Genomic DNA, 24874 nt, shown 5'->3' with positions numbered 1-24874 from the left:
CATCTTCCCCAGCTATAGTAGCTGCCATCTTCCACCAACATTATGTGTTCATATTTTGGGAAGGGGGAGAGAGAACCCTGGGAGCATAACCATTCAACCCAGCCAGCAGTGCCCAACAGTGGTGTAGTGTGGGTTGTCAGCACCCGGGGCAAGGCAAGTAATTTGCGCCCCCTAACCCGAGTGAGCCAGGTAGGGGCAGAGAGCTGCGAGTGCAAGCGCACCCCCCAGATGTTGCGCCCGGTGCGGCCGGCCCCCCTGCACCCCCTACGCTACGCCACTGGTGCCCAAGGACACATCAGCACACCAACAGGAAATCCTTTGTTCAAACAGAGCAGATGAAGTCAGATGGACACTTTACGCACAGTCAACAACAGCCAGACCTTTGTCTGTGTTTGCCAAGTGAATCCAATCAGCCCCTAATGACTTGAGAGCTTCTTGGAGGATTGAGGTGGGGGAAGGAGCGTTACACCAACCCTATTAACTCAGGTCTTTTTCTTAAAAAGCACACACACAAAAAACCCCAGTCTAACAGCGAAAGCGACCTTGTCTGCCAGCCTCCTCCACTTTGAAGGATGAAAAGAGTATCAGCGAGCAGATTAAGCAGGCAATAGGCACCAGATGTCATGGATCGGTTGGACACAGAGGAATGACGGGAGGACCCAGCTGGGGAACCCCCAAGAGAAGACAGCTCTGAGCCTGGGGATTGGCGGTGGGAAGACAATGAGAGGTCATAAAGAAAAGAGAAAGTCTGGGAGGTGGAGGTGTCAGAAGCTGAAGAGTTATCTTCTTCTTCTTCTTTGGCAATCACTCGTAGCCGAGTAAGATTGTCTTCCATGAACCCGGTCTTAACAGGGAGTCCGTAAGTGACTGTGGAGGCCAATTCTGGATCCACACGTCCTTCCACAGTAGGGACCTAGGTTTCTGGGCAGGAGTTGACCACTGTGAGGGTTTGCCAAGCATACATTCCTCTCAGCACGTTTCTCCCTTTTGTCCTCAATTTGAGCGTCTTCAAAGCCCATTACACCTTTGGTAAAGGCTATTCTCCAATTGGAGCGCTTACAGGCCTGTGTTTCCCAGTTGTCGGTGTTTATACAATATTTTTTGAGATTTGCCTTGAGAGAGTCTGTTAACCACCGGCATCATGTTTTCCATTTTTAAGTTTGGAATAGAGTAGTTGCTTTGGAAGACTATAAAACGCAATACACCAAGCCTTTCTATGCTGGATCAGAAATTCTAGCTAGGGCAGCATTGTGCTTTCAATAGCAAACAGGTGAGTACATCTAGAAAGTGCCCCTCTCATCAGCACGTGCTATTCAAAGAGGTAACAGGGCTTAGTGAGCTAGGGGAGTCTGTGGCAGAGAGAGGTCCAAAATCAGAGGCAGAAGCTGAAGCAGGAGAGGAGGGAGGCCAAGAAGCAGAGATGAGTCCGGGTGGTGAAGAGTCACGGGAGTCTCCCTCTCCTGCTGCGACAAGCTCCGCACCTGGTCTCCCAAAATCAGAAGAGGCATGAAAAGGGTGGAGGAGAAATTAGCTTCACAAAGGCACAGTCTCTGATTGCTTGGGGGAAACCCTGGGGAGGACAGGACCTAGACAGCTGTGGGGAGGTGGGGTTTTTCCCCAGTTTCAGCAACTAATCCATGGGGCAATATACCGGTATACTGAGGATGAGCTGCTGTGTCAATTAGGCCTGAAACTCTGCCAAGTCTGTACAGATTGGGTTCTTGCTCATAAAGAGTGAACTCCAACTTGCATAACTTGCTCCCAACACCAATGAATGAAAAGAAGACACATTGTTCTCTCTATTTGGCCCACCCTATGTTATAAGATGACCATGCAAAGGTCTACCCCAGGGGTCGGCAAACTTTTTAAGGAGGGGGCCGGTTCAACGTCTCTCAGACCTTGTGGTGGGCCAGACTGCACGCGGTGGAGGGGGGCTTCTATCTCTCCCCCCTCCCCTCCCCCTGCTTTCCTACCTCCTCCTCCGCTCTGCCTGAGGTTGGGAGCCGGTGGCAATGGCGGCGCCTCTTTTCTGGGCCAGCTTTCCCAGGCGCCAGATGTGGGACCAGCAGGCGCACCAAGCTCCAGCCGAAGCCCCATGATGCACCAGTCACGATGCCCACAACGCAGCCATGGACAGAGAGGCTGGCGGGCGGGTGGCGAGTCTGGGCCACGTCTCAGTGTGCGGGTGGTGAGGCTTCGGATTGGCTGGCACCAATCAAAGCCCAGCTCCCTTCCTCCACCTGTGGGCCTTAGTTTGCTGACCCATGGTCTACCCCTTGGCATCTCTAAGTAGGGCTGGAAGAGATCTTTTTCTGAGATCCCGGAGAACTGCTGCCCGTCACTGTGGACAATGCAGTCAGATTGATGGATCAAAGCTGGTGATCCATTGGAGGAAGTTTCCTGTATATCAGACGGCATGATTTCGAATGACACTGAATTCTTTTTCCTACTGCAGTGCCAATCAAAATGTCTGTATTCTCTCCCAGGCTACCAAAATAGATACCTTAATTCAAGGCAGCATCCCTTATTGAAAGAAGCCTAAGAAAGTCTCACATAATGCATATGAGTTGATATAGGAGGCTGTCACACAGCAGTTTATTGCAAAACTGGCGCTGCTCATGCATGCAAACTTTTGGGGGTTTTTTTGCAGCGACCACACAATGTCCTCATCAAAAATGCTCTCTCATCTTCTCTTCCCATTCAATTCAGATTTACCATTTCCATGGAAAAATCTGCTAAGTACGGTGCCTTTTTTCTGGGGGGAAGCAGGGGCACACATACCCCTAAACATTTTGTGAATCTAACGGGAGAAGAAACTAAAAATGTTACAATTTTTAGTTTCTTCTCTAGCAAAGTGAATCGTCAGTTCCGTTGTTACCACCTCCGATGGCGGCTTCATTTCCTTTCCCGGTGTTTCCTGAGTCTCAGACAGAAGCGAGCGTTTAATGTGTGAAGCAGTGTGGAATGTGGATGTGGGGTGTTTTATTGATGAAAATTTGACCTCATTGAGGGGCAGTATTTCAATATGAGTAGGAAAATTACTATCTTTCACCAACAGCAAGCAGAGGAATTGGGAAGATGTTAGTGTACACAACCTCACGCCAACATGGAATTTACTGCCAGCTGCCAGCTATGTAATATGAGATAATGCATGTTCTTTGTACTTTTGTCCATTTACTGTATTTATTTTCCCCAATTTGAACTGCTAAATGGTGATTTTCTTGAGTCAAAATGAGAGTACCCCTAAACTTTTTTTAATAGAAAAAAAGCAGTGGCTAAGTAATATAATAAAGCACCATGTGGAAATGGTAAATCCAGATTCAGCGCTTGGGAACAGGGTGGCATGTTTATGAGGGTGATGTAAACTGGAAGCTGTGAAGAACTTGAATGCATGAGCTGCACTGGGCCCATAGCAAGTGGTTTTCTTGAAGCACGCCATTGACTTTGCTTTCCAGCCCTACAACATCCCACTGCTCACCTGTCAAAGCTGCCCAGTTAGCTAAAGGACAGCAATCGGCCTCTGGATCTGTGCCTGGAATTTGAGCAAAGGCAGCTACTTTTGGCAAGCGGCCATTTAAAACCTGCCAAAGATGGTAACAGCAGCCAGAAGAAACAAAACGTGTTTTAAAGCACAGAGGTGTCATTGTGCAATAAGAGCAGCCATTCCAAAATGCCCTCCGAGGCAGAGAGTTTTCTGATAAAGATGCTGTGTCCAGTATCGGAGATTTTCACAAAATGTCTCCATTTCCGGACCATCTGCCTCTCAGGGCCTTTTGGGATGACGTCTTTAAAAAATGTACCGCCATCAGCTGCTCATTTGCTATGGGGAGATCTAGATGTATCTTTTCCTCTGCGATTGTGTTTATATTGTTTTATTTATCTACTTGCATTGGTATGCTTTTGAACTGCTATTTTTTATTGTTTTATTTATTTCTATTTGAAATCCCGCTTTGTCGAGCCACCGCCTCTCAAAGCAACTAACAGATATGTATACGCAGTGCTTTTTTCTTATAAAATGTTTTGGGGTACTCTCATTTTGACTCCAAAAAACCACCATTTTATAGTTCCAATGGGGGAAAATAAATAGAGTAAATGGACAAAAGTACAAAGATTCACAAAATGTTTAGGGGTATGCATACCCCTGCGCCCCCCCACGAAAGAAGCACTGTGTATATGATTGCACTCGCACCCACTCACTCATTTATTTATTTAGTGCAGAGAGCAGTGATACAAATTCACAGGCCACGAATAAGCCTCTCATTGCCTGCAATCCTATATCAACTGAGCTAGGAGTAAAGGTAAAGGTACCCCTGCCCGTACGGGCCAGTCGTGTCCGACTCTAGGGTTGCGTGCTCATCTTGCTCTAGAGGCTGTGAGCCGGCGCCGTCCGAAGACACTTCCGGGTCACGTGGCCAGCGTGACGAAGCTGCTCTGGCGAGCCAGCACCAGCGCAACACACGGAAACGCTGTTTACCTTCCCGCTATAAAGCGGTACCTATTTATCTACTTGCACTTAAGAGTGCTTTCGAACTGCTAGGTGGGCAGGAGCTGGGACCAAACGACGGGAGCTCACCCCGCCGCGGGGATTCGAACCGCTGACCATATGATCAGAACTGAGGTTCTACCCACAGCGCCACCCGCGTCCCTCGAGCTAGGAGTAAGCCCTGTGAAATCAGTGGGACAGTGGGACTTCCGTCTGGGCAGAAATGTACAGAACTGCCCTGTAAAGAGAACAGAGAAAATGCTGCTGAGAAAATGCAGTTTTCTCTCTCTTATCAAGGGCACTCGCAGTTTGCAGAACCACACACTTCCATCCAGTGTCTCTTGCTCCTGCAGCTATTGGCTACTTACCATGCTTCGTTTATGGATACTTATTGTTTTGCGCTACTTTACAGGTACCTCTAAAGCAAATATTAAAACCTGGGTGATGCTTTTCTTAAATGGCCTGCTGAGAAAGCATTTTGGTATCCTAAAGCTTTGCTGTGCTGCTAGTGGAATGTAAGATTATATAACATGTGTAAGTAAATGTGACAGATCCTGAAGCTGAGGCTCCAGTACTTTGGCCACCTCATGAGAAGAGAAGGCTCCCTGGAAAAGACCCTGATGTTGGGAAAGACGGAGGGCACAAGGAGACGGGGACGACAGAGGACAGGATGGCTGGACAGTGTTCTCAAAGCTACCAACATGAGTTTGACCAAACTGTGGGAGGCAGTGGAAGACAGGAGTGCCTGGCGTGCTCTGGTCCATGGGGTCACAAAGAGTCGGATGCGACTAAACAACAAGAAGTCATCAATGTGAAATACAGTGGTACCTGGGGTTAAGTACTTAATTCATTCCGGAGGTCCATACTTAACCTGAAACTGTTCTTAACTTGAAGCACTACTTTAGCTAATGGGGCCTCCTGCTGCTGCTGCGCCACCGGAGCGCAATTTCTGTTCTCATCCTGAAGCAAAGTTCTTAACCTGAGGTAGTATTTCTGGGCGGAGTCTGTAACCTGAAGCGTATGTAACCCGAGGTACCACTGTAATAAAAAACTAAATACAAGCATGTGAATATGTTTCACTGACATGAGTGGAAGTGCTGAAGTAATCTTTGGAAAGATCCTTTCTCTCCAGTTCTAACACTCTGTTGTAACACAAATTGTCTCTGAAAAAAGTAGTTTCTATTTTTAAAAAAGCAAAGAAACAAGGGAGGGGGTAGCCTAAATGTTTCCCATAAAATGTAAGCTTTCTTTTCATTTTTTGATTTTGTTTTTAAAAAACATTGCGTGATGGGAGCTACTAAAATAGCCTTCTGGTGAAAGCACACCCAGCTAAAACCACAGGATCATAACTACACTGCTAGAAAAATTGACTCAGTTAGGAGCATTCAGCCATTTCTTCAGCTGAGCCTATTCACCAGGGACTGTGAGATCTAAGTCCCTTGACAATCAGGTGACTGACTGCATATTACAATTGTACATTCAAAGAAAGGCACACAAATCAATACAGTACAATCCTTGCAGGCTTCTCTGTTGTTTATTTTCATTAAAGGTGTGATTAAGGACACAGCTACATTACTAAAGAAAAAGCATTTTATATGCGTTATAACACTGTGGCACCAGAAGGCGCTGCAGAGTCCCGTCTTTTGCCAATGTGATTTCCCATTTTGAAGTTTACAACACGTTTTCCTGAAACACATTTTTTTATTTGTCTAGATCCAGCCTAGGTTTTTACATCTATATTGAGCAGCCAGGCCCGAAGGAAACACCCTTAATGGGGAAAGTAGTTTCTATCCTGCTCTCCCCCTCTTAAAAAAACTGCAAATAAAAAACCCCTAGGGCTTGTGGAAAAAATGTCAAATGTCTTTAAAATCAGTATAGTTTTTCTCAAGTCTATTTCTATCCGCTCCTTTCTTGACCCTGTCTCTTCTGCCCTCTTGTGATGGGAGAGAGAATATTGACTGCTGATGTTTAATGTGTATTTAAAAAACCCAAGTATTTTAAGGGTGCTTCCAGGTAGGGACTTTGTATCTCAAATGGGCTGTTCAGATCCAGTTTTTTGTTTTGTTTTTATAATGTGTGCATGATTAGCATTGTATCTTCCACATATACTGGTCTGATTCAGCTATACTTCAATATGTGGTTGGAAACCGCTACCTTGAAATGTGCATGTGGAAGGCGATTAATAAGCATCATCATCATCATCAACAACAAGGGATACCCTCTCCTTTTTGAGTATCCCTGGTATGGGAAAGTCCAGATTGAGGGAGGGGAAAGTGTGGCAAGACCCTGAAGTGGTCCAGACCTAAGTTTATCGCCTCAGTGAGAAGACTGGGCCATGCTGGGATATAAGGAGGATTCACAGTGTCTTCGAGGGACACATGTGGCGCTGTGGGTTAAACCACTGAGCCTAGGACTTGCCGATCAGAAGGTCGGCGGTTCGAATCCCCGCAACAGGGTGAGCTCCTGTTGCTGGGTCCCTGCTCCTGCCAACCTAGCAGTTCGAAAGCACGTCAAAGTACAAGTAGATAAATAGGTACCGCTCCGGCGGGAAGGTAAACGGCGTTTCCGTGCGCTGCTCTGGTTCGCTAGAAGCGGCTTAGTCATGCTGGCTACATGACCTGGAAGCTGTACGCTGGCTCCCTCGGCCAGTAAAGCGAGATGAGCGCCACAACCCCAGAGTCATCTACGATTGGACCTAACGGTCAGGGGTCCCTTTACCTTTTTACAGTGTCTTCAGCTAAGCCATCAGTCAAGCACCTTCAACCTGTGGTGGAACCGCCTTTGAATGGACCACATACATTTGTGTTTCTGCTTTGCACATCCATATACAAATGTGTGTGAATGCATATGTGTGTGTGTCTATATATATATGTATATACACACACAGATGTGATGTTTGGAGCTGAAATAAATGCATCTTGTGTGAGAGAGCATGAGCTGATGATGAGCATGGCAGGATACAGCCAGTTTTTCTCCCAGGCTGTGTTACAGCCTCCAGCGACTTGGTATGCAGCCAGGTTTGAGGAGCACTCAGGACTGGTGTGAAAGGAGCTTTTCAGAGAGGGAGAGAAACCCACCCAAAGGCAAATATTATGGGAGCAAAAAGCAAGGGGGTGGGGTGCGAGGAGAAGCGTGCCTGTAATCTTGAAAACGTGGAATGGATTTTGCAGGCTCGGGCATTGACTGAGCTCATTGCTCACCTTTCAGCTCCCTGGTTTTTCACTCTGGTCAGATGCTGAGTTCTGTCTCCAGAATAAAAAAATGCTGTGTCTTGGTAGTGGACCAGGGCTGGTATGAAAAAGGGATAAAGTAGAATGGGGAGTTCGACTGGGCTCCAAATACCACCCACCCAGCCCAGAAACTGACAGCACTTCTGTGACGGGGGTATCACATTATTTTAACTCTTTTAGCATGCAATATTTTGTCACTGGGGAAATGTACTCCTGCCCCATTTCCCCCATACAGCATCAGTTAGGAGTGTTGGGCCGATTATGGGTGGTATTCAACTAAGCAATACCTATAGCAGACCTATTGAAATGTATGAACATGACTAATTAATTTCTCTTAGTAAAACTTAGTTGAATGCCATCCTATATCTGTGTAGATTCCGTGACCCACCATTGGGTAGGATCTGTGACAACATTAGTGCTGAGCAACAAAACCGAGGATATTTGCAAGTCCTCAACATAAAAGGAAGGGTTGCAGGTGGGTTAAACCACAGAGCCTAGGACTTGCTGATCAGAAGGTTGGCGGTTCGAATCCCCACGACAGGGTGAGCTCCAGTTGCTCGGTCCCTGCTCCTGCCAACCTAACAGTTCGAAAGCACGCCAAAGTGCAAGTAGATAAATAGGTACCGCTCCGGTGGGAAGGTAAACAGCGTTTCTGTGTGCTGCTCTGGTTCGCCAGAAGCGGCTTAGTCATGCTGGCCACATGACCCGGAAGCTGTACACCGGCTCCCTCGGCCCATAGAGCGAGATGAGCGGCGCAACCCCAGAGTTGCCCACGACTGGACCTAATGGTCAGGGGGCCCTTCACCTTTACAGCATAAAAGGAGGACGAATTACTCCCTCTTCCCAGCCAAACAAACCTGAGCCAAGATAGAAGAGTTATGTCAGGATGAAGCCATGTTTTTATTCATTGGATGAAATTCGAAACCTTTCAGAGTTTCTTTAAAGGCTCTCAGGGCAGCCGAGGTGGCAGCTAGTTATTCCCCTTATTCCTCATCACAATCCTGTGAGGTAGGTAAGGGCTGAGGGACAGTGACTGGTTCAGTGGCCTTTGTGGGGATTTGAACCCGTGTTCGAGATCAACGGACTGGCTACTCGTGACACCAAACCGGCACACAGGGCAGCAGCTTAAAATATCCCTGTGTGGTACCTCTTACTGTGTGTGTGGAGAGACAATCAGAGCAAACAGAAGGCTGATCCATACTGTTGTTTAATGTGGATAGTAAAGTTTCTGTGCCTCCATTAGTTCTCTGTTTTTTCAAACCCTCTCTTTTTGAGTATCCCTGGTATGGGAAAGTCCAGATTGAGGAAGGGGAAAGTGCGGCAAGGCAGTGATTTGGAGGAGAATGCCAAATGGACAATGGAAAAATACTACTACTACTACTACTACTACTACTAATAATAATTTTATTATTTATATGCCACCCATCTGACTGGGTTGCCCCAGCCACTCTGGGTAGCTCCCAACAGAATATTAAAAACACAGTAAAACATCAAATATTAAAAACATCCCGGCCTTCATATGTCTTCTAAAAGTCAGATAGTTGTTTATTTCCTAAATATCTGATGGGAGGGCACCACTACTGAGAAGGCCCTCTGCCTGGTTCCCTGTAACCTCTCCTCGCAGTGAGGGAACCGCCAGAAGGCCCTCGGTGCTGGATCTCAGTGTCCAGGCTGAACGATGAGGGTGGAGATGTTCCTTCAGGTATACTGGGCAGAAGCCATTTAGGGCTTTAAAGGTCAGTACCAATAGTGCTCAGAAATTTAATGGTAGACAATGAAGATCCTTTAGGGCCGGTGTTATATGGTCTTGGCGGCCACTCCCAGTCACCAGTCTAGCTTCCACATTTCGGATTAGTTGTAGTTTCTGAGTCACCTTCAAAGGTAGCCCCACATAGAGTGCATTGCAGTAGTCCAAGCGGGAGATAACTAGAGCATGTACCACTCTGACAAGATGGGACGTAGGCAGGTAAGGTCTCAGCCGGAGTACCATATGGAGCTAGTAGACAGTCGCTCTGGACTCAGAATTGACCTGTGTGGAGGTACAGGAAGCTTGCGATCCACAATAAACAACAGTATAGATGAGCCCTGAGTGGCTCCTAGTTGCCTCCTCCCTTTGATTTTTGTCATGGGAGCATGTTGACTCGTGGTGTGGTCAAAAACAGCAATGACCTGTCCTCTTACATCCCATTAGTTGGGATATTACAGATGACCAGCTCCCCATGTGGATATATGCACACTGTGGAAACGCTCCTACTTTGTAAATGGTTACAGTGGTACCTCGGGATGCGAACGGAATCCTTTCTGGAGCCCCGTTCGCATCCAGAAGCAAACGTAACTAGCGATGGCATGTCTGCGCATGCACGCGTCGCTTTTCGCCACTTCTGCACATGCGTGTGACATCATTTTGAGTGTCTGTGCATGTGTGAGCGGCGAAACCCGGAAGTAACGTGCTCCGTTACTTCCGGGTTGCCGCGGAGCGCAACTCAAACGCGCTCAACATGAAGCATATTTAACCCGAGGTATGACTGTATCTCTCTGCACATGAAATCTCTCTCTCTCTCTCTCTTTCTCACGCACACCCTATCTCCATGCACAGATACACAGAATACATATATGCAAGCATACATATATAGATATGCATGCACACATATGCATCCATGTCTAGTAGACCCTCCTGTGTTGTCATCTAATGCTCTAGATTCAGAGTCATGCCAGGACGCCAAGCCTAATCTGTCCCAGTGAGCTGTTGGGCTGTGGAAACTTTCAGCAATGTTGGAGCTGGTTGCAGAAGGGAGATGCTCCTCCTAGAATGGTCCCATCTAAGACCCCCAGGGGTTTCAGGGCCGGATCCGAGGGGCCATTCTTCCTTGGCGATTGGGTGCATGGGAGCCGGATAGACGCCAGCACCTCACAGACAGTGCGCCGGAAAGTCTTGCTGACAAAGCAGTAGAGGAAGAAGTTGAGGGAGGTGTTGAGCATGGCCACCATGTTGGCAACGTCCATTGCGAGGTGGACTTCCCAGTTCTGTCTGACGGAGGCCACGTAGAGGTGGTAGATCATGACAATGGTCCGTGGAGCCCAGAGGATGATGAAGACGGTGGTGACAGCCAGCAGTATGGCTGTGGTCTTGCTGAGGCGCCGGTGGGGCCAGCCCGAGTGCTTGAGCTTGTAGATGATCACAGAATTTGTCACCAGGAAAATACTACAGGGGATGAAGTAGATGAGGAAGCAGTGAAGCCATTTCAGGATCTTGTCCATGGTGGTGGGTGGGTAGGCATCATGCCAAACATCCAGCCACCCGTAGAAGGGGATTCCGGTGGCCAACGATATTGCAAAGACGGTGCCAATGATCTTCCGGGTGCGCCCTGGGTAAGACACAGCCCTGTACTGCAGCGGGTGGCAGAGGGCCACGTAACGGTCCACAGTGAGCAGGACAGTCACCCAGATGGAGGCATGGTTGGCTGTGAACTGCAGTACATTGATGGTGAGGGTGAAGGCGCCTGGAACCTCGCGGCCCAAGATGGCCGCCTGCACAATGAAGCCCGCAAAGACGACAAAGACCTGGGTCATAATGTCGGATGCCGTGAGGGCCAGGAGGTACCAGTAGGAGGACTTCTTGGTGCGGGCAGCCAGGCGGGTCAGCGCAACGGCAGCCAAAATGTTCACTGAAACGAGGAAAAGAGGCAAGCGAGTCAGAACAGGTGGGAGATCGTCACAGAAAACAACAACAACAACAGCAGCAACAACAACCACAAGCAAGGCACAGGAACATAACCAATAGCTTCCATCTGCAAATCCACTTGATTCTAAACTCAGTTTTACAAATTAAAAAAAAGAGAAATGGAAATGTGGTGGTAGTTCCAAACAGAATGACTCTGCTAAAGACAGGCAGTGTGGCTGTCGGGAAGCCCTGGGTTCAAAATCCCCACTCAGCCATGAAACCCATTGGGTGACCTTTTGCGCATTCCTTCCCCAGCTTTCCTCAATGTGCCCAATGTTTCTCCAGGCCATAACTCAGTAGCAGAGCATCTGCTTTGCAAGCTGAAGCTCCCATGTTCCATCCCTGGCGACTCCATCAAGGGTGGGGAATGTCCTCTGTTGGAAACCCAGGAGAGGCATTGCCAGTTGAAGTGGACCACACTAAGCTGCCAGGTGGGCCAGTGGTCTAACTCAGTATAAGGCAACTTTCTCTGTTAAGCAGTGGAGGTCCCTATCCCATCGAGATCCAAAGTCTTCTTATTTATATTGGGGAAGCATGTGTACCTCAATTTGGGCCTGGCTCTGAACCTTCTCCCCTCCACAGTACAAATCAGATTCTCCTTCATACCCCCTGATTCTCTTTCAGGGCCTCCGGTCTACTTTTCCCCAGCACAGATTCACAGAGCTGCACTTGCTGAACTGTCCAAACCAGTAGCATGTCCTGGATTGTCTTATCTACATGAGCTCATGGCTCCCTCTAGTGATTGGCTCTAAAAAATAATACTCTGCTTTACATAAGGGGACCATCTATTTGTCCTAAATAAGCTTTCCTTTCCCAAGCCAATCACTTATATATATATTTTCTTCGTTTCCTGAAGGTATGTCACAGCAAGCTGCAATTTTTTTTAGCTCAAAAAATGTGTCCCCTTTACAACACAGGGGGTGGGAAATGTCCTATTGATGCAGTTGGCCACAGACAAAGAGATGGGTCTCTTGTGAGTTGTGCCTTGGCAAAGTATCCCAAAGTTTGAGAATTAAGTGACATTCATGCAGATTATAATTTAGAATTTCAGAGAACTTGGTGCCGTCAACGAACACCCCCACTTTGTGCAGCATAAAAGAAATCCCCACCAATTCTCACTGTAGCAAGGCTGTTACACCGTGGTTGAGTTTTGGCACAACATCCCAATTTGCTATCTATATTTATTTCCAACCACTGGCACAACTTTTTTTAAAATTTATTTGCATTGAAATGGGTTTTTAAAATTTATTTGCATTGAAATGGGTTTCATTCTCATTACAGCGTCCCATTTTTTTTACTTAATGAATTCTGTGAGAACTCGGCACTCCTCTATTTACAAAGCTTAGTAGCATTTATGACTTCTGCTCATATAGGACATTTCATAACCATTTTCCATTTCCTGCTTTCCAATATGGTGTGTGAATGCTGCTAACAGATAACTGCTGGGTCACTATAAATGAACCTCGCTGCATTTGATTAAAAAGGTTTCTTATTTTGTAAACAAGGGGTAAATTAATCCACACCAAGCAGCAATGTATCAACAAACCCTCACTTGGAAAAAAATGCCTTTTTAAAATTTGTTGCTTTCTGCTCTCTCATCACATGACCCCTTGGCTTTGCATCGTTCTGAACTTCCTAAGGTTATCGTGATCATTGTCAGATTTTGTTTGCAAATCATTTATGCCAACACTTCTCTAAACTATTTCCTAAAGCCCTTGCTATTTCCACACCCAAATTTCCCCACTTTCTCTCACCCCAGAGCTCATGATCCACATGGTCTCAGAATTTTATTCCCTTTTTGTTGATGGGTACCAGACACAGGTCCTTCTCAGTGGTGGCTCCACAACTTGCAACAGTGCATCTGTTTGGCCCCTTGGCATCAAAGTTTTAGGTTGCTTCCAAGAAGCATTTATATTATACCAGCTCTCTCTGTGATTCTGTTGTGGGCTTTTATTTGTTTCATTTTTAAAAAAAGTTGTTGCAATGTGTTTTTGATTATATCATTTAAATTTTTAGAAACATATTTTTATTTAATAAAAATAGAAAAACACATTTTTATTTCACTACATTTAAATTCCACTTTTCTTTCAAAGTAAAGTACTGCGAATTAAAAATTCCTTCACTCTGAATTGCTGCTTCTCTTCCTCCTTGTTCTTTGTACCTCTTAAGCTTCTCCCAGACACACCTGCGGAGATGGCTTGCTTCTCATCCTTTTCCTTACCTGGCAGACCCACACACAGCAGGATGCCGTAATAGATGACAGCAGCAGTGCCAGCAAGACAAGGCGATTTTCCATCCCCATCTGGGTCCCTGGCATTGTTTGCCCATGTTGCATCGGTCATGTTCATCTTTCCTTAGTACCTTCCAGCTAGGAGGGAGGCAAAGGAGCAAATGGTGAAGAATACAGTCAACTCTTGGCCTGCATAATCCCAGTTTCCCACAAAGCGTGGGACACTTTGATTGAAATTCTCCCTTCGCTAAGCACAGGGCGAAAAACAACAGTACAAGCAGAGAGATCGATATAGCATTGGTTGCAGCAACTCTTGGCAACTGTTGATTATGTTTTTAACCTCCTGGTGTACTCTGTGCATCTCTAGATTGTGGCAGACCACCCTGATCGGTATCAATATATAAACGGAGGCTCTCTTGCTTGGCCTGCTGCTAGCAGTCTTGTTCAAGGCGAAAACATATGGAGAGGTACGAGCTGGATGCCTCTTCTCTCCCCCAACCCAGGTATGATCAGCCGCTGACTTCTGTTTCCTGAAGATTATCAGCTGGCTACAGGTTTTTGAGGGACGCCGGTGGCGCTGTACTCCAGCTCCCTCGGCCAATAAAGCGAGATGAGCGCCGCAACCCCAGAGTCGGTCACGACTGGACCTAATGGTCAGGGGTCCCTTTACCCTTTACCTTTACAGGTTTTTTCAGAAATGCCACGACAGCCACTTCCCACCTTCCCGTCCAAAAGGAATGAAGGGTGCCATCTAAACATGTAAAACGAAGTGGTAGAAGGGGGCGCACAAACACACAAGCATGTGAAATCACACGACAGAACCCAAGGCCAGTGGATTGCTGAAGCCTCAGAGACACGAGTGGGTCCAATGATTTACGCACCTGCAAAGATGCCCACTTAGGGTGTGGGCAGCAAGTGATCGTTAAATAGAAGGAAGTTAAAATGAGGGATCCGCTTAGTAAACCCCCCTGAGACAGAAGCTAAGTAGAGGTATATTTGGTTGAAACGGTAGGCATAAAGTCACACAGACGGACAGCAGCAGCATGAATAATGGACACACACCTTTATAATGGGTGCTGATAACTTATTCCAACCTTTCCTAGTTATCTGGACCCTTCCATACAGACTGAAGGCGTAAATAGGTGAATAAACCATACAGTGGTACCTCGGGTTACATACACTTCAGGTTACAGACGCTTCAGGTTACAGACTCCGCTAACCCAGAAATAGTACCTCGGGTTAAGAACTTTGCTTCAGGATGAGAACAGAAATGGCGCGGCGGCAGCAGGAGGCCCCATTAGCTAAAGTGGTGCTTCAGGTTAAGAACAGTTTCAGGTTAAGAACGGACCTCCGGAACGGATTAAGTACTTAACCCGAGGTACCACTGTATTTCTTAAAGCTAAGACAGTCTCTGCCATGTCTCAATCCTTCAATGGAACCCAGATCCTGGGCGAGTGCCTGGAACCCCCTGGAGTCTTGCAGAGAGTGGGGGTGGCACCCAGATTTTGTAACAATATGCTGGAATCTCCTGTCCGTCTGTCCCTTGGGTCTCATGGAACTGAGCAAGGTAACATCACACCTCGGGTTAATTCCAGGGCACGGGTCCCCTTACCCCCCTTGTCGATCATGCCACTCTGCTCAACCCACATTACTAGAGAGGCAGATGTTTGCAATGGATGCTGGTGGGAATCTTACCTTGATGCCTGTGCCGCAGAAACTGGTCCCCTGTCTTGTATTTGCTCTGGCTTCTTCTCCCTGATCAGATGGTTCAACGGTGCATCTACTTCTCCTCCTCCTCCTCCTCCTCTGTGCACCAAACCTGTAAGCCTGCTCTTGAGAGCCAGCGCTGAGAGGCAAATTGTGAAATAGGCTGAGCGAGCGGCCAGAGACTCGGAAAGAGGGAGGAGCAGCAGCAGGTGTGTGCTTGATGCAGACAAACCTGGAATGAGTGGAGAGTGTAAGTGAGCAGGCGTAGCACAGATGGAGTGGCCACAGGGCATTTTTTGTCACGCTCCTGTTACATGGTATAAACTACATGTGGGAAGAAACAGAGGCTCAGATCTGAGTGTTGAATGCAAAATATGTGGGCAGCCCATGTCAGATGAGCAAGGTACGAATAATAAAATTATTATGTGTAGCAAATGCCTGTCAATTGCTATTCCTGGGATGTTGAGCCCATTTAAAATCACATACGCCTTTGGAAGATTTGTTGTGGTGCCTGGGGATCAAAACTCAATCTCACCAGCTGTGGGAGAAATGGCTAATACAAACTGGTTGTCTTTTAAACATATCTACTCTAATATGCTGATTGAACCACTACCAAGGACCTAGCAGTTAGCAAGTGATTATACTACCTAAAATGTCTGAAACATTCATCTTAAAGCAGCAGAGGAGTGTATAAGGGTACACAGCACATTAAGTTACAAGCAATGAAAGCCACTATTTCTGGGGACTGCGAACAACATACAGTGGTACCTCGGGTTACATACACTTCAGGTTACATACGCTTCAGATTACAGACTCCACTAACCCAGAAATAGTACCTCGGGTTAAGAACTTTGCTTCAGGATAAGAACAGAAATCGTGTTCCAGTGGCGCGGCAGCAGCAGGAGGCCCCATTAGCTAAAGTGGTGCTTTAGGTTAAGAACAGTTTCAGGTTAAGAACAGACCTCCAGAACGAATTAAGTACTTAACCCGAGGTACCACTGTAATTAGATACATGGCAACTATCAGGGCCGATAGAAATGCAGACACATTTCTAGGTATTGTTGGAAGCAAGAAAAGAAAAACACTGTTGATTACCAACACTCATTAGGTTTTTAGTTGTCAAAATGCTTAGAAGCAAAGAGCCACAAGAAATAGCATTTGGCTTGATCCATCCCTCCATACTGAATTAGGGGCAAAATAGAATTTTTTTTAAGGAAACACTAAATCGGTATACTTCTTCAAGTGACTCAGAAGATCCTTGCAAGTTGACTTGCATATGACAACAAAAATTAAATGCACCCCGGAATAAAAAGTGTATATTGATAGGACGGATGTAAAATGGAAGATGGTTGCAGTTACAATGCCAATGGATTAGCAGCAAGACTGTTGGCATTTGGTTGGCCAGGACCTGCTTTGGTTGACAAAACCATACATTTTTCTTGGCTAAAGTGATACAGCCTTGCTGGCTCAAGGACTCAGTGGCACAGAGTCAACACTGCAACTAAGAAGCATCCTCAGTAGGGATATACAAACAAGCAATCAAATGACATAAAAAAGCAGAGGTCCTGGTCCAAGCTGACCTCATGACTACAACGTCCAGCCTAATTTCGGAGCTTTTTTATTTTTATTTGTGTCCCTGCTTTGTGTAGCCTCTTGCCTGATGAAGAGTTCTGGAGAACTCAAAAGCTTGCCACCGTTTTGTGGCATTTGGGTGTGTCGTGATGAAGGCATTGCCCATGAATGTTAGAATCAAAGTACAATTTTAAACCATTCATTTGATGAAAGACACAAGTCACGGCTCTTTTGATCTGAGGAGACCAGATTCAAAGACCAGATCAAGTCTATTTGCATATGACTAGCAGTTATGTGCTAGGAGACGGGATTGGGTGATCTTAGGCATGGGTCTATGCCCATCACGTGAGCAACTAGACAAGAAAGGAGGTTGGTGGTGGTGGAATAAATCTTATAGGCATGACAAGTTCCTAAAACCAACAGACTTCCAGTATTGTTTTGGACAGCCAAATACCTTCCAGTTGACATTCAGCTGGGGTTCCCTGGGTGAATTAGCTCATCAACAACAAAGAGATCAGCAGGAAAAAGCAAGAGAACCTGTACGTCTCTTGTACCCTGGTGGTGCAAATACTTGGGTTTGGGAGCTTTGTAGCCTGAAAAGATGGGAATATGGTAGTGGGATAAATTGGGATCAAATCTCCTATAATCACAGAAAGAAAGAAAAAAAGGTTTGTTGAAGTAATTCTCCTCCCCCACCCTTTTCATCTTCCACATTTGTCCTGCCTTGTTTCAGAATAGCAAAATATGATCAAGTTTTGGAACAACAGGAAGCCTCTGGGTTTCCCACTGCCTTCCAACATGGTGGATGTAAATGCAACAGCCCGAGGGGGTGGCACAACCCCATGAAATTCATTTAATACAGCCCATTTGCTCAGTTCCACAGGCAACAGGGTTTAACAGGAGGTCAAGGAAAGTTACAGGATTCATTAGTATTGTAACACCTCGGTCAACTTTAGCAACCGGAACTTAATCAGTAACAAACTACCATGTCTCTAAGATTTCTTAAAAGAACTGCTGAGAGCAGCACAGTGACTTTCTCTAACCACCGATTTAAGAAGCAGACCGTTCTTTTAGCTGGCTTGATTACAAAGTTTTAGAAAAGCATTCTGAAGAGGGGGAAATGTAATTCACAAAACTGGCTGGTCAGTGTACAGGATTTTGCCCTTTCAAGCCAGACGATCAATGTTTTGGGATGCTTCTCACATAGTTAAAGGTAAAGGTAAAGGGACCCCTGACCATTAGGTCCAGTCGTGGCCGACTCTGAGGTTGCGGCGCTCATCTCACTTTACTGGCCGAGGGAGCCGGCATTCAGCTTCTGGGTCATGTGGCCAGCATGACTAAGCTGCTTCTGGCGAACCAGAGCAGCGCACAGAAACGCCGTTTACCTTCCCACCGGTACCTATTTATCTACTTGCACTTTGACGTGCTTTTGAACTGCTAGGTGGGCAGGAGCTGGGACCGAGCAATGGGAGCTCACCCCGTCATGGGGATTCAAACCACTGACCTTCTGATCGGCAAGTCCTAGGCTCTGTGGTTTAACCCACAGCGCCACCCACGTCCCATTCTCACATAGTTAGCTGTACTTAAATCCACTAGAATCACAAAGGTGGATTGTAACTATGCTTGTCCTTCCCAAAGACCCATCTCTGTGAGAAGAAAGATGTCTCCTGTCACTTCTCAAGCACAACCACAGAGGGGAACTATGCTTGGACAGGATGGTTGTATTTGCATATTAGGTTTCTTTTAAAGATGTTGTTGAGGCACTGGTTTCTTCATTTTTGTGAGCTGAATTTTATTGTTTGAATTTTATAGATTTGTGAGCCATGTTTTTGGCTGAAAGGCAGCACAGGATTAAACTCTGCCCTATCTTTTCTGCCACTGGGTCTAAATTTTTAGACCCAGCTCTTGAGGGGGAAAGCCATCTGGTCTGAGTTGCGGAGAACTGATTTCCCACGGGCTACTTGTGTTAGGATGACCCTTTTAGCAGTGGCAAGGTTTGCTTGGGCAGTTTGAGACAATTTTCTGAAGTCTGAGCCCTTCAGTCTGATAAACAAGTAACGTTGTATTGTTACTATGAATATCTTGGAGGTTTTATTTGTATTGCTGTTTTGTATTGATTGTTTTTGTTGTTTTACCTACGGAAGAAGCAGATCGATGGACCGATTCACTCACAACATAAACCTTCATTTGGCAGAAAGGACACAAAATGGGGAGAAATGAGGCACCTGATATGTGAAGCCACCTCACCCCCCCCACTAACAAATTATACCATGTGTATATTTGTAGACCAGCCTTTTCTCCAACCTGGTTCCATCTAGATGCTGTTGGATTGTAGCTCCCATCATTCTTGGCAGTTGTCTACTCTACGCTGCCTGAGGGTGGGAATTGCAGTTGAAATTCCTGGACTGCTGGAGGACACCACACTAGGGAGTGCTAATGTGGCTACACCCTCTCTAACCCTCTAACTAAGAAGCAATAAAAGGGTAAAAGTAAAGGACCCCTGGACGGGTAAGATAAAGGTAAAGGGACCCCTGACCATTAGGTCCAGTCGCGGATGACTCTGGGGTTGCGGCGCTCATCTCGCTTTACTGGCCGAGGGAGCTGGCATACAGCTTCCGGGTCATGTGGCCAGCATGACTAAGCCACTTCTAGCGAACCAGAGCAGCGCATGGAAACACTGTTTACCTTCCCGCCGGAGCTGTACCTATTTATCTACTTGCACTTTGACATGCTTTCGAACTGCTAGGTTGGCAGGAGCAGGGACCGAGCAATGGGAGCTCACCCCATCATGGGAATTTGAACCGCTGACCTTCTGATTGGCAAGTCCTAGGCTCTGTGGTTTAACCCACAGCGCCACCGGGTAAAAGTAAAGGACCCCTGGACGGGTAAATCCAGTCAAAGGCAACTATGGGGTTGTGGCGCTCATCTCATTTTCAGGCCAAGGGAGCCGGCGTTGGTCCACTGACAGCTTTCTGGGTCATGTGGCCAGCATGACTAAACCACTTCTGGTGCAACGGGACACTGTGATAGAAACCAGAGTGCATGGACACCCTGTTTACCTTCCCACCGCAGTGGTACCTATTATCTACTTGCACTGGCATGCTTTCAAACTGCTAGGTTGGCAGGAGCTGGAACAGAGCAACAGGAGCTCACCCCATCATGGGGATTCAAACCGCTGCAATCTTCTGATTAGCAAGCCCAAGAGGCTCAGAAGTAAGTCCCAAGGAGTTCAGTGCAACATGCTCCCGGGAAAGTAGTGGCTATAGGACCTCCACTGCTGAACTAGAACCATGGACCTCATGAAGCAGGACTCTTTTCCTGTGTCCTTAAGAACTACAGCCTAAGCCCCCAGCTGCCCAGGACACTCAGTGACAATGGCTGAGTTGGAGAGGGGTCCTGTTTCTGGCCATAGCCCCTTCTGGCCACTGTGCTTGCTGAGTATTGCCTTGTGTAAATATCACTAGGTGTTTAGCAGTGAACTGATGGACTGATAGAGGAGCTTTGCACTTGCCATCTCAAAGTAAACAGAAGCTGCCGCTCAGTGCGGGAAGGCTGGAAAACCACCGGCAATGAAAGAAAGACCCCACCCTCTCAATTCCTGCCCCTCCCTCCCTGCTCTCTCTCTCTCTCTCCCCCCACCGCACACCTGCAAGCTCAGGTAAAGAGGTTTCTTTGGGTGCCTGTGGGAAACAGACAGTTGGAATCATAATGCAGCACCCAGAGCAATATTTTTAGATGCCTCGTGACTGATGATTGTGCAAAGAGGAGGCACAGCAAATAAAAACAGAATAAACCCATTGATATTTTGTGGATGTCGGTGCACCCATTTGTCTAGACATCCTGTTAATTTGCTGGGCTGTGTAACTATGACTGTGCAGAAAAAGTTTAATCTTTCAGCGGAGAATATTCTATCGAGTGATATACTTACTGTAAGGAAATTAACAATGGGACAACAAAAATGGACCCTACGCGCCCCAAATGGTGGACAAGAGATTGATTTTGATGAATTGGAAGAATAAAGATATGACACAGCGGGTGGCTCTGTGGGTTAAACCACAGAGCCTAGGACTTGCCGATCAGAAGGTCGGCGGTTCAAATCCCCGCGACGGGGTGAGCTCCCGTTGCTCGGTCCCTGCTCCTGCCAACCTAGCACTTCGAAAGCACGTCAAAGTGCAAGTAGATAAATAGGCACCGCTCCGGCGGGAAGGTAAACAGCGTTTCCGTGCGCTGCTCTGGTTCGCCAGAAGCGGCTTAGTCACGCTGGCCACATGACCCGGGAGCTGTATGCCGGCTCTCTTGGCCAATAAAGCGAGATGAGCGCCGCAACCCCAAAGTCGGTCACGACTGGACCTAATGGTCAGGGGTCCCTTTACCTTTACCCTTTAACCAATGCATTGACAGCAGGACGTCACTCGCAACCTATGAACAGACTGCTAGCATTGGAAGATGGACCATAAATGTAGCACAGATCCTGTAGCAAGAAAAGTCAGCGGCTTTGACTGAAGCAATCGGAAGACCATCGGCTGAGTCATTCACTCTTCTGTGCAAATGAATCACCTTATGTAAATCATTTTCAAGACAATTTGCCTCTGACGCTTAGCGCTCACAGGTGGAGAATGGCAACATCAGCATACGGAGGAAAAGTGCTAAGCAGTTAGTTCATGGGTAGGCAAACTAAGGCCCGGGGGCTGGATCCGGCCCAATTGCCTTCTAAATCTGGCCCACGGACGGTCCGGGAATCAGCGTGTTTTTACATGTGTCCTTTTATTTAAAATGCATCTCTGGGTTATTTGTGGGGCATAGGAATTCATTCATTCCCCCCCTCCAAAATATAGTCTGGCCCCTCACAAGGTCTGAGGGACAGTGGACCGGCCCCCTGCTGAAAGTTAGCTGATCCCTGAGCTAGTTGCATATAACTGCCCACCTCAGACAGAGGGCCAATAGAGAAAAGCTTCTAGAAGCAGACATTCTGAACAGGAAGCAGTTGGCTGTGTGAAAACAGCGCAGCTTGGCTCCCGCTTGTCTGAACAAAGTCTTTTTTAAAAACCCCAATAAAAAACAAAAACTTTTTTACAAGTATTTTGTACCAGTTGTCCATCATATATATTCCCAGTGATGGTCCTGATGAGTCTTGCCCTTTGCAGGATCTCACCCACAGGAAGCACACCTATTCCTGCCAGCCACCGCTAATTGTCCAAGGCCCTAGCGCTGTTCCTTCCCTTACCGCTTAGCTTCCCCATCCATCCATCCACCCATCCATTCATTCCCTCTCTCCCTCCCTCCTTTCTCCTTTATGGCTGCCTGCGTTGCCTCAGCAAGCTGTTGTTTTTCACGCTGGCGGTTAAATGAGCCATTGGCAGATGGCCTGTCAAACAATTAACCTACCAAATGGCAGGCAGTGCCGAGCACCATCGCGGGTACTAATCCAAGAATCCATATTTGCCCAGTTTGGCAGCCTTACTTAGCGGTAGATAGTGGTGCGTTCAGGGTCACAGTGCAGCCGTTCTTTGCACCTAAAAAGGCCAAGAGGTGACTTTGCTTTTTGTCCCCGTATCTTTCTGAAATCACATCTCTATCTTCTCAGTTCAGAACACTCGGCTCCTTTCCAGGGGAGTCACTACCCCCCCCCACACAAAATATTGTCTATACTAGGGAACTTGTTCCTATGCAGAGTAGGTGGATAATGGATTTCAAGCCTCAGTATGGCATACTAGAAAGGGGCAATTTTATTACAAAGGAAGACAGATTTGAAGGAGGATTGTTCTACCTGCTGTAGCAGACCCTCTAAGGGTCCCTGTTTAACAGAGACACAACCAGATTTACTGAAGATGCCCCAGTTTCTGATTTGATAATGCAGTGCCCCATTTTTCCTTAGGGTGTCTCTATTTTCATTGGAGAAAAGTCGGAGGGTATAGTAGGATGTCCTCAGTTTCATTGGAGAAATGTTGGAGGGCATGGCGTTATGTGACCTCGAGCCAAGGGGTCACATAACCTTTTGAAGACATCTGAAGGCAGCTCTGCATAGGGAAGGTTTTTTTAAATGTTTAATGTTTCTTCTTCTTCTTCATAAGAAGAAGAAGAAGAAGAAGAAGAAGAAGAAGAAGAAGAGGAGGAGGAGGAGGAGGAGGAGGAGGAGGAGGAGGAGGAGGAGTTTGGATTTGATATCCCGCTTTATCACTACCTGAAGGAGTCTCAAAGCGGCTAACATTCTCCTTTCCCTTCCTCCCCCACAACAAACACTCTGTGAGGTGAGTGGGGCTGAGAGACTTCAGAGAAGTGTGACTGGCCCAAGGTCACCCAGCAGCTGCATGTGGAGGAGCGGGGACGCGAACCCGGTTCCCCAGATTACGAGTCTACCACTCTTAACCACTATTTATACTCCACCCTCCCTGGCCATAGCCGGGCTCAGGGTGGCTAACACCAGTAAAATTACAAATATATATATACAATTTAAAATACAGATTAAAATATAATTTAAAATGCAGCCTCATTTTAATAGTAGCCCATAGCTCAAAACCATAAGGGGAGGGAAACATAAGGGTCAGACTGAGTCCAAACCAAAGGCCAGGCCTTATGTTTTTATATGTGTTGTAAGCCTCCCAGAATGGCTGGGGCAGCCCAGTCAGATGGATGGGCTATAAATAACACTATTGTTATTGTTAGTCGTCGTCGTCGTATTGAACAGGACATCCCTATTTTATTGAAGAAATGTTGGAGAGTATGCTTTGGCCCAGGAGAAAGAGGTGCCTCTTTTTTCATTTGACATGGCATCATTGCTCTTGGCACTCAGGAGTGCTCCTTCCTGTTTTCACCTACTAAGATTGCATAGTGATGGTGCCACACTAGAGGGAAAAGATGCCCTTTTAGAAGTAAGCAGATGGAGTTGGGGAGCTCCTCTCACCATTGCAGCAAAGGACTGGGAGGAGAGGTGGGCGGGAAGCTGTGTTTTTCCACCCATTGCCACATGTGGCTAGAGGGTATATGGTCACACTGTTAGGCTAAATACAAAGGAAGGAATGGGAGGGGAGTCATGTCACTCACCGCTAGTGATGTTGCAGGCGCTGCATAACAGAGACCGATGACACTTCCACAATCACATTTGTCCCATTTAATTTATATATTTTTAAACTGTTGCTATATCTGTATTGTCCCTGTTATACCTAATTGCATATTCAAATGTATCCCTATCGTGTTTTATGACTTCCTTGATATTGTATGTGGGCTGGAACTGGTCCGTGACCGAAATAATAAAATTCATTCACTTGACCCACTGTAGCAAGGGGATGTGATCGCTTGCTTGGGCGTTCGTGTGGAATCATCTAATTTTCATCAGCAATAAATGTTTTAGTTTGAGGGTTGGGGAAATGTGATACCCTTCCCAAGGGAATGGAACTTCGGAGAAGACACCTATAATCCCTGCTACAAATGCATTTTAACAAATCTGTGCGTTTTTATGCACACACCCCCTTCAAATGTTCACATTATTTGGTTGCAGAACTGCATCACAACATTTGGAGAGGTGCGAATTTCAAAGGATGGACGGTGTTTCGGAAGACGCAAATTATGTAGGCTTGCGTTCAATCTGAACTGAGCTGAGTTTCTCCTCCCTCTCTAGCAAAGGCTGGCACTGGTCACGAGCTGTTGGCATGCCCAGTGCTGAGACACAGGTCAAGGGCTCTTCCACCCCTCCCACTGTGAGACACAATAGAAGCTTTGCATTGCCAGTTTGAAGAGTGGACACTGTTATCAAGACGGGGGAGTGAACTTTGGGGGAGAAGAGTTCTTCCTTTAATGCACTCCTGCACCTCGCCATGCAAGAGAATGAAATGAAATGAAATCGCTCAGGCAGTGGACCTCTCTCTCTCTCTCTCTGCATAGGCGTTTTCTATCTGAAATGAACAAGGGCAGTGGATTGAAAAGGCTGGATCTGC

General features: G+C 46.8%; 1 protein-coding gene across 1 annotated transcript; it reads right to left on the bottom strand.

The window, feature by feature from the left end:
- Nucleotides 1-9644: 9644 nt before the first annotated feature.
- GPR142 (G protein-coupled receptor 142) lies at nt 9645-17440 on the bottom strand. The gene is made up of 4 exons (XM_083490405.1): nt 17398-17440; nt 15360-15603; nt 13656-13802; nt 9645-11378 (listed from the first exon to the last, which is right to left on the bottom strand). Exons 3-4 carry the CDS (start codon nt 13780-13782, stop codon nt 10477-10479), a joined length of 1029 nt encoding a protein of 342 aa, XP_083346531.1. The 5' UTR covers nt 13783-13802; nt 15360-15603; nt 17398-17440; the 3' UTR covers nt 9645-10476.
- Nucleotides 17441-24874: the final 7434 nt, after the last annotated feature.

Source organism: Podarcis liolepis, assembly GCF_965112155.1.
Source record: "Podarcis liolepis genome assembly, chromosome: 2".
NCBI lineage: Eukaryota > Metazoa > Chordata > Lepidosauria > Squamata > Lacertidae > Podarcis > Podarcis liolepis.
This window is presented reverse-complemented; position numbering and strand designations above follow the sequence as displayed.